Raw genomic sequence first — 10,932 nt, forward strand, 5'->3', positions numbered from 1 at the left:
AACTGGTTGTTATACATATAGGTACGGCTTATACTGGTGAGCAAGTAGGTTGTACGAAATATCAGAGAAAATCTATTCTCATCTTCTCTGGAAATATTCTCTAATGCAAAACCAGGGCATCCGTGAGCAAATTTGTTGCTAGTGCTTCTCGACTCGAGAATTTTAATACCGGGAATGACACTGCATTTTTGCACTGAGTGAGAAAAACAACGAAAATATATAAATGAACTCTTAAAGGGGCATTTCGTGATCCACAGCCTCATCCCCCACTTTTCCCCAAAAAAGTTGAGATTTTTACACCACTGGATACCTCTGGCTACATAAATGTTTATGTACCAAATATTTCTTGCAGATTAATTTGTTTAGCAAAAATATCGCCAAATTTGAATTTTGTTCTGGTGCACCAGAACGAAATTACAACACATTGTCTATGGAGCAGTGTAATACACATAATCATGCATAACTCGCAAAATCGGAATCAACTGAAATTTTGGAAATAAGCTTTTTTCGTGGATATCTACTGAAAAATGTCATAAAAAGAGGATGCTAGGATCACGAAATCCTCCTTTAATTGATAATAAATTTATAGGCTGGTATTATAAAATATAAAGTAATTTGAATTTGGACACAATTAGGAGACGTTCATATAAATGCATTCAATTTCAATAGAAGTAATAGTGAGTAATCTTCTTTTCAAGAAGCCTTCACTACAACTGGAAGAAGAAGAAGAAGCAGTTTTCAAATGATCATGTGGCAAATACATAAATAATCAATCATTTAGTAATTGCATTGCAGTAGATTTTTATAAATACTAATAGTATATGCCTATTTTTGTCTTGCAGTATCAAAATGTCTCTGACTGTGAAAGCTTACCTGAAGCGCCAGTGATAATGCTAACCCTGAGATCCGCCGATTCACGGTAGATCATGATGTGACATCCAGCTATGAGTATTTGTCAAAGAAAGTGGCTCAAGTATTTCCATCTCTTGGAAGACCAGAGAGGTTTACTCTTGCATGGAAAGGTAGGAATTTGTCAATCACATTATGCTGTATGTTGTTAATGTTTATAGTTAATTACCGGGGCACTTCAATATGAAATGGATATAGGTGTAGGGCTGGCACTTTCGCACTAAGGGGCATTCGGTGAGAGCAAAATGTAAAAAATATGGGGTCATTGGGTGAGAGCATGATTTTTAGCATTCGGTGAGAGCAAAATGTAAAAAATATGGGGTCATTGGGTGAGAACATGACCTTTTTTAAAATGGAATCTTTGGGTGAGAGCCGAAAAAGTGCCACAAAATCCTCGAAAATCGAATTTCTAGTTCAAAATGGCTTCAAATTTCATTGTTTTTTCAAAATAAGTAACAAAATCAGTGATAAATGAAAGTTGCTGTTCAAATTGAACTTGTAAGGGTCTTAGGGTGACAGATCAAATGGAAAAATAGGGGTCTTCGGGTGACAGAGCATGTGTTGAAAAAAAAAATATGGGGTCTTTGGGTGACAGCGATGCTGAAAAAGGGGTCTTAACAGCCCTACATACACGTCACCTCCAAAGTTGGAGTGCCCCCCTGGGGTTAATTACGGTACTTTTGCTCTCTGACGACGGACACAAATTACAATTGTATGTGGATATTTGTTGAACCATATGATACCCTTAAAAGCAGGGGCTATTTTAGAAGAAAAAAGTCACTGCACGTTAGCAAACGTGAAATCTAAAACAACAGCTAGCGGAGACTAGCTTGAGGGAAGGGGTTGTATGCCCTCGAGTTCTGTAAACTTTTCCAAATCACGCGTTGAAATCACACATTTTACTGACTCATTTTTGACGTTAAAGGCTGAGAGCACATCACTCAGACATACTAAATTGCATGCATTCTGAGTACGAGAAATACATTTGTAGCCTTAACTGATATCAAATAATTTTGAATTTTTGAAATTTGTGATATAATACAAATTTTATGACAAATTATTAAAAAATGATATTTTTGACATTTAACAGTCCTCGAAGTAAAGTTTATCAATCTAATGATATGCACTTAAAGTTGAAAATTGATACATCTGGTTCACTAAAATGTATTTAACTAATTCATTTAATTGACTTGTCATTATTTTTTAATTACCTACAGCTCCATGAAAGTACACACTAGGATCATTAATGCCATTAAGTTTATGGTATTGATGGTATTGATATGCAATAATGAATACAAACTATGCAAAAATGCACACAGGTGCCTACAATTGCACGAAATTAATATCTGTAAAATGTAATAATAGTAACAAATTTGATTGAATTGTCATTTTTGATAACTCCATAAAAGTACACAGAACCTCTTTATTAAATGTTGAATGCAATACACACGTGTCCCTACCATCTCTTAACATGTTGCACAGTAGCGTAAAGTTCTCAAAATGTGATGAGATTTCTGCAACTTAAGTGTTATGCAAAGGTGCATTTAAGTTGTCGGCAAATTGCATAAAAAAGTTGCATATAAATTTCATTACAAAAGATTAGACACACGTTTCATGCACTAAATGTCTATAGTGATCAACTTAAAACACTAAGATGTTCAGTCCAGGGTGTTTATTTTCTAAAAACAATATACAGGGTGAGTCAAAAAAGTGCAATAGTGCAAAGAATCCATCTTTATAACCAGATTGAACTTTTAGGATTTAAAACACATGATTATATTCATTAGTGGTTAGAGGCCTTGTATGAAAAAAAAAATCAAGTAATTAGCACTTACCGTTCTGTTGTTCTGACACATTTTACAGCGATACTCGATTTTAATGCTTGTCCACGGGACATATTATAAATTTTGAATGTCAGCACACTCTTTGTAAGGTAGAATTGGAACAACTGCCATTTTCTTAACCTCATTGGCACTGAAGTAGAATGGAGCCCCCAAAGTTTTATTGTCCCTGCTCTTGAGCTGTTTTGATATACCCTTGTACATTAAAAATGTTCATTCTGGCATTACCAGAGGCATTGTGAGGCAATATTTGCTTGATTTCCCCTGCCAATTGAATGTTTGACTGATCACAACAAATTATAGGATATAGGATTTCCCGACTGGATTAGTCTTACTTTGTGGAGGAACTTCTTTAATTTCTTAGTCATTTTTCGGGCTGAAACTAGTATAGAAATATTTTAAGCACAGATTTTTTAATTATCACTGCACGGATTTCTATTCTCACTGCACAAACGTAATCGCGTTAAAATAGCCCTGCTTAAAAGAGAATCACATAATATCCCCAAGTAATTAGCTTTAAAGGGGTAACCCTATTGGTTTTGGATATGGATTGTCTTTAAAATTACATAATAATATCAAATATCGCCTCCTTTATGCTGCTTTGTGAAAAAACGAGAGCATTTTCAGCGTAAATGTGAATAAATAGCCAAATTTGCAATACAATACCTTGGTATACGTGAATTGCATTCTGGGCAGGCAATGACGAATGCTGACATGCTGTACAATGCCCGGCCCGTATTGAACGGAAAATGATTTTTTTTCGCATCGTTTCAGAAAAAAAAAAGGAAACAAAATATATTTCCCTTGCAATATGTACATTTCAAATGAATATAAAAAAGTTTGGGTAAAATGGAGAAGAAAAAACCTTCCGATACCGGGTTTTGAACCGGGTACCTCTCGGGTAAAAACAAACGCGCTAGTCAATTGAGCTATTTAGCACACCACGACAACTGATGCCGTTTTCATAACTATATACGGCGCACTGTCTTCTCAGCAGTTAGTGTGGTTCGCTTTTTTCACAGAATGTGTATGACGCGAAACCAAAGTAGCTGTTGCGGTGACTGATATTTCGTTCATAATTCCTCCCAGAAATCCAAAGTATTTACCATTGTTTACAAACTGGTAACCTGTAAAACCGCTGTGATTCATGATTTCTCCGGAAATACATCGACTTGGAGCGCCAAATTTCAGGATAGTAATGAGAAAAATAGTATCTATTATGTGATACCAAAACCTCATCAACAATGAAAAAATCGGGGGATGATGCTGTCGATCGGGTTACGGACCTTTAAGACAGGTGCATAAAATTGAATTGAATTGATGTATGACTAGTTGGAAAAAAATAACTATCATGATTTAGGATACAAACATACTGGAACTCCATTTCTAAAAGCCTGAATTGCAATTATTTATTTTAGATGCTGACAATGAGATGATAAGTTTTTCAAGTGATGAAGAGTTGATGGAAGCCTTGGGATCCTTGGAGGAGAATGTGTTCCGTATCTACGTAACAGGTAAGAAATTCTAGAGATTGCCACATTTCATAATATTATTCTGATTTCTGGCATTTGTTTTCGGAGGGAAAATATGGGTCTTATTCAGTAACTTTATAATATGGTATGGATCTTCATAATATTTTGCATCAACATCTGTTTTTAAACTGTGATTTTGAATTTATCTGTTAATCTCATAAAGTTGGCCTGGAAAGCTAGTGTTTCATATCAATACACATACTTTCTTGAAATTTGAACAAGTTTTTAAAAAAGACACGGTACTTAGGTATCTGTATCTTCCAGGTCTGTTTACTGACACCACTGCAAGCTACAGCCGTAGCCAGAGACAACTGTAAAATGCCTTGCAAGGTGTATTTGTATTCCAAATATTTACCCCGGGGGGATCACTCACATAAATGGTCTGTACGCATGCGTGACCAAAAAAAACAAGTAAAAGGGGGTGTTTTTTTAGGCAAGGAAAGTTACGCGCGTGACGCGTTTAGGGTCTAAAAAACAGTGATTTTCAAGAATAAGGGTAGTTTTCTGAAACTGGACAACTTGTTTAGGGTACCTTTTCAAATTTTTGGTAAATTATGAGTCCAAAAAGGGTACATTTGTTGCATTTTCACCACCCAAAAACTCATTAGGGGGTAAATTCTACACTAAATTGCCTTATTTAGGGGCTAAATTTGTGGTAGGGTAAAACTCGTTTAGGGATGTTTGAAAAAATTTGGTCACGCATCATGTACACTGTCATATTTGAGTGCCCCCCGGGATATTTACACACTTCATATATTATTGCTGGCCTTAAAAGGGTCTTGAGCAAGGCACTTTCTAGGGGTTTAATCAGTTCAAATAGCTATAATTACTATCTAGCCTGGTCTTGTTTTGAGTTCACAGAACTTATTCAAGCATTATTTTTAGAATTCAGCATTATGTCACAAGCATTAATTTTGCCTGTCCCAGAAGCAAACTACTTGTCCAAACTGATCGATGGCTACCTAACACCCTGCTGCCCCACATATTGTATTCAACACAAATTTATAATTTTACAAGCAAGTGATACACGTTTTTTCTGGTTTCTGATTACAGAGAAGAGAAAGCAGAACCAAGGCACAGCTGCTGGAGCAGAAGGAGAAGTGTTCCACCCAGGTGTTGTTTGTGATGGGTGTGATGGTGGCATCCGTGGACCACGCTTTAAGTGCATCATCTGCCCAGATTATGACTTGTGCAAGCAATGTGAGGAAACAGGTGTCCACCCTGAACATGAGTTTGTCAAGTTCCGCAAGCCTATGGTTGGCCGTACCCAACAGGGGGTAAGTCACGATCAAATTTTGACACCTAATTATAGGCATCAAAATCTTACTCAAAATATATGTCAAAATAAAAAAAAAATCATCTGAATCCAATTTTGTTATTTTGAAAATATCCTAATTATGAGCTAACATGCATTCTCTCAAATGATAAAAACATCAGCAGTGTGTATTATACTATAATGAAACCCATCAAGAAGCTTTGCTATGTACTGAAGTGCACTAACGTTAATACATAGAGGCAAATAAAATCCAGTAAACTGCCATTTTACAAGTAAATCTCTAAATATTTCCAAACATTTTTTTTTTCTATTCAGGGCTTTAAGTGCCACCCCAAAATCTGGCGTGGCTTTGGACATCCAGGTTGGCGCCACTGGTGGTGGCAGCAGCAGCATGGTAACCAAGGCCCATGGGGGTCACATTGCCACGACCAGCAGGGAGAGGCTAGTGCTTGCGGGCAACAGCAACAGCAGCAGCAAGGAGAGGGTCAGCAGAAGCAAGGAGAGGGTCAGCAACAGCAATTCCCAGGTGGGCCTGGTAATCCTAATGAGGAAGGTGCCCGTGACTTCATGCAGCATGTTGGGGAACAAGTTGCTCAGTTGTTGGATCCACTTGGTATGTATGAATTTATATTTTTGAGGATAACTCTCATAAATGAAGTCAAGACTTGTAAAATATATAACTGGGCACATCTTGTGGGCTGCATTTATAGACACGTACTTGATGTGTGAGCTAGTCTAGCAGACTGACAGATCAGAAATATTTAAGATTGAATTTAAGATTAAATTTCATGACCTGAAACTATGTTATCCTATAACTGCCAGCTTGATTGATCGGCCATTTCTTATATGTCTTGTATTAGTGAAAGTGGACTCGGTATACATGTAGTATAAGCAGAATAATATTGAGAAAAAAAACTGAAAATGGTCAACCACCTGTACCTCTTACATAGGAAAGAAAAATCTAAAATCAGTTGATATTTTGAAAACTTGTGGGTATGTCTAATTAATTGTGGTATTCATTATCCGGTTGTGATCAGCAGACAATAATTATTTTATTTTCTACACCAAATTGCATTTTTTTAGGTATCGATGTAGACATAGAAACTTCAATCGGTGGTATGCGTCGTAAGTGTCATGGAGGTGGTCGTGGATGGCGTGGTGGCAGTGGATGTTCAGGACGTAAAGGAAAGGGTAAATGCAAAGGAAATGGCAACGGTACAGGCAAGACCAACCAGGAAGGAAAACAAGATGAAGCACCAAGCAAAGAGACAGGAGAAAAACAGAAAGATGGAGAAGAGATGGAAGCCAAACAGACAGATGGTGAGAGTACATCCAAGGCAGCAGAAGCAATGGTAAGTTATATAACACCTTTGGAGATTAGAGGTTCTTAGTGCTTTGGTGAATGCCCATGACATTTAACTTTACAATTTGATGGTCTTACTTTCTTGGTAAAGAGGTAAAGAATATTCACTATTCTTATTCTATGGGTGCGTCTTGTAAAGAATTCACGTAATTTGATTGGTTTTCTGGTGTATAATATCTCACAATAGTTGATAGTGATATTAGTCAGGTAGCGCCGCCACGCAACGGCGGCACGCTTGTTGCTTCTCAATGATCGCGCGATAATGCGTTCGCATAATACACGTGCGAGAACTAAAACGCGATTCGGCGCTGCTTAGATGTTCGTAATGGTTTAGTTCATTTAAAACAACGGGGATGTCCTCACAAAAGTAACTTTTTTTTTTCTGAAAAAAGGCAGTTTTTCTCGCAAAAATTACATTAAAACTGAATATTTACATATTTGCATATTTACATAATTAATGAGCTAATTTGCATAAATGCTAATTAATTATGCAAATATGCAAATTAGGGGGCGGCTTCTCTATATAATACATTAGAACATATTAGAAACACTTTGACCAACTTTCAGGACAAAAGTATGCAAAATAAAAGTACCCTGAACATTTATGCATGGATTTTTAGCAAAATATTGGCAAAAATTATATGTTAATGAGCTTCTCCGGTCATTTTAGCTCATTAACTTCATTGATTATTGATAAAAACAATAAGATACAAAGAAAATATAAATTGATATATTTTGAAAACCGTATGTCCGATTGACTCCAAACAAAAGGCATATTGATCAGTGTACTTTGCTCTACTCAATTAATCTGTTTAAAACATGCTTAGAGCACTTTTATAATGCCTCCATAACCACCTTAACCGCCTTGCTTGTTGGAAAGTCGCTGGGTGGGCGCTTATAGGGGCATGGGCGGTTAATGGAACAAATACGGTATTACATTTGATCAAACCAGTCAATGTATTGCGATTTTTTGGGAATATAAACATGATAAATAATACTCTTCTTCTAGTTTTCTATGCACTTTTCATTAAAAAAAGTTTTTTCATTGACAACTTGCAGGAGACTGAAGGAGGAAGTAGTGGTGGATCAGGGAGTCCTGAGGATGGAGAATGGACGATGGTAACAGAAGACAAAACAGATGATAAAGATGGTCAGCAAGGGGCATCACCACAAACAGGTAAGAATACACAGCTATAAGAGGGGGAAGCTAAATAAAGGCAACTACCTAATGCACTACCTGATGTCACTAAAGTCCCCTGACTTATCATGCAATCCTGCTACATACAGATAATGAGTTGGGTACTTAAAATTAATATTCATGTTCGATCCTAGTGGATTTCCAGATGGTGCAGAGTGCATCAAATATGAATCAATTTTAAGTGATTATAAGTAGTTATTTGAAATAGTATTGTGAATGATAGCAGCTTTTAAAGCAAAAGTCCTACAAGTGAAAGTCTCAAGCTTTTGAACTGTATCAATAAATGATATCAGAATACAAATGAAAGTACAACACATTTCTAAGTATTAAAATTGCATGTAAGATCCTACTATCCCAAATTGCTACCGCACTCCCCATTCAAAAATAAACACCAACCCAAAATGGATTTAACATAACATCCTTTTTTAAACTGAACTCATTGGCTTCATATCATTTCAGATGATACAGGAATCAATTCTGCTGTCGAACAACTCCAAGCCATGGGGTTTGACGATGATGACGGCTGGTTGACTCATCTTGTGGAGGCTAAAGGAGGTGATATCAATCGTGTTCTGGATGCCATACGCCGTAACCAACAGCAGTAAAATGAATACCGGTCTAATAGTCTGGAGAAAATAACTTGTTTATTACCAAGATTTTGTGTTGTGATACCAGCAAAATGGACATTCCTTAAATGTTGTGGTGAACTACTGATAGTTCCAAACATGCCTTAGTTTGCTAAAGCAAGACTTTATTATAATGTTGAACCAGTCCAACAGTAATTGTATTATGTATTAACTTACTAGACAATACATGATCAACATACATGTATGATGTATTCAGGTTTATGGTTAAAAGAAATTTCAAAGATCAACCTATTATACCGAGTTGTCTACATCAGTACAACTCTTTGAAATATGTCAGATAAAAGCACTTTCCTCTTTAATTAACCAAAATGGTTCTCAGCGGTATCACACATTGTAAGGTAAAACACAAGTTATTTTCACTTGCTGACAAAAACCTAAGGGATCATGCATGTATGTCTTAGCTGGTCTGGATATACAGTGATTGCAGATCTCTTAGCACTTACGTAACACCAGCTATTTTATTCTACCAATATTTACTAAAATCCTTGTTAGTATACCATGCCAATATTTTATGTATTCTGTGAACCAGTTCTACACATAACTGGGTTCAAAAACCATGCACTGGTTTAAGGCCGATTTGCTTGAGCAAATGCACACAATTTAGTAATAAAATATTACTAGTACTTAGTAAAGAAGGCATAATCTACCTCTGTATTCATCAAGTAGTTCACCATGAAATCACACTGACAATGGGGAGTCATGCATATATATGCCTGTTGTTTCCAACTTAAGTAAACCAAACAAAATTTTCTTAACACATACAGCTTAAGTGTCATACAAAAATGAAAAGTCCCATCTGGAATATTTTATCCTGTATAAAAAGGAACAATGTATTTGAGTTGTGGTGTTTTCACATCTTACCGGCATTGAATAACCCAAATGGCAACATAATAAATTTGTAACAGTACATGATTTTAAGACCATTTTAGATGAGATAGTCTCAAACAACATTGGTATAAACCAATTTCTATTATGTAATGGTGGACATTGGTATTCACTCATAGGGTGTATATCATGATTTTGGTGCAATGAAGGAATTCATCCTTGCTCGCTTACATGCATGTTTCAGGTGGTTTACCATTCTCTCCTGAATCGCTATTCTCAATCACATTCTATCTAAGATTGGTCCATTTTTAGGGGATGGGGGAAATTCTTCATTTTGCACATTTTTTTTAACTTAGTATAACTTGAAATAAAGATTTAGTTCATATCATTTCAAGTTTAACATTCTAAACTTGAAATGACCTAAAAATTTGCATACAAATTATTTATGGACACAGAATACATGAATTATGAAACATGGAGTGTGTATCTTTTAGCTTAGTGTGATTGTAAAAGACATTAGATTTGGACATGATTGCTTTCAAGTCACAACTTGATTGTCAATTACCATGGATATCAGGTAGATTTGAGAAGAAAAGATTTTTACACTGAAATCCTACAATTTGTTGTTCTCAATCTCAATTGTTTTCGCACGTAAACACCTGGTTAAGACCGAAGACCCATGTTTTAATAGTGTTGTAATTAACTTCACAACACTGCATATACGTCAAAGTCAAACCATAGAGTCCAATATAATAGGCTCAACTATTCCTTGTATCCATGGTTATTGCACAAGCATCCATCAGTTCTCCAAAACTAGAGTTTGCACATCGGTCTGACTTCTGCATAGAGTCGAATAAGGTTTTTTTACCATGGAGAAATTCATGTTAAATATTTCTTCCCTTGAACAAAATGATATGGATCAGGTGGCAGTCAATTAATCTACATGCTGACCTCTATAAATAATAGAGCTTGGGTGCCATAAAGAGTTTATTTATAACTATGTCATCACCCTGTTTAAATGTGTGGTTTTTTTTAAATCAATGAAGAAATCACTCCACTTATCGACAAGTTCAGAAATATGTCTCACTTCATCTCTATGTAAAAGTCGCCTTAACAATATGATCTGATACGCTCTGTATATACATTGGATTAAAGTACCTTAATGGACCAAGTTTAGTTCCAAGTCGGAGAAAACATATATTCCAATATAAGCAATACATTTTAATACCCAACATTGGTAACATTGGAAATATTTTATATGAAAACTTTTGTGAGTCTTAATCCAAACATCTTACTTTGCATGAGTTAAGTGATGGTATATGGCATAGAAGTCAACACTGA

General features: G+C 35.9%; 1 protein-coding gene across 1 annotated transcript; it reads left to right on the top strand.

Moving 5' to 3' along the window:
* Positions 1-849: 849 nt before the first annotated feature.
* Positions 850-8,902, top strand: LOC140160567 (sequestosome-1-like). Its single transcript, XM_072183811.1, is given in 8 exon segments — positions 850-882; positions 884-1,022; positions 4,169-4,264; positions 5,336-5,559; positions 5,874-6,171; positions 6,642-6,910; positions 7,981-8,098; positions 8,579-8,902. Coding segments are annotated over 8 exon segments (1,323 nt in total). The 3' UTR covers positions 8,725-8,902.
* Positions 8,903-10,932: the final 2,030 nt, after the last annotated feature.

Source organism: Amphiura filiformis, chromosome 9 (genome assembly GCF_039555335.1).
Source record: "Amphiura filiformis chromosome 9, Afil_fr2py, whole genome shotgun sequence".
Classification (NCBI taxonomy): domain Eukaryota; kingdom Metazoa; phylum Echinodermata; class Ophiuroidea; order Amphilepidida; family Amphiuridae; genus Amphiura; species Amphiura filiformis.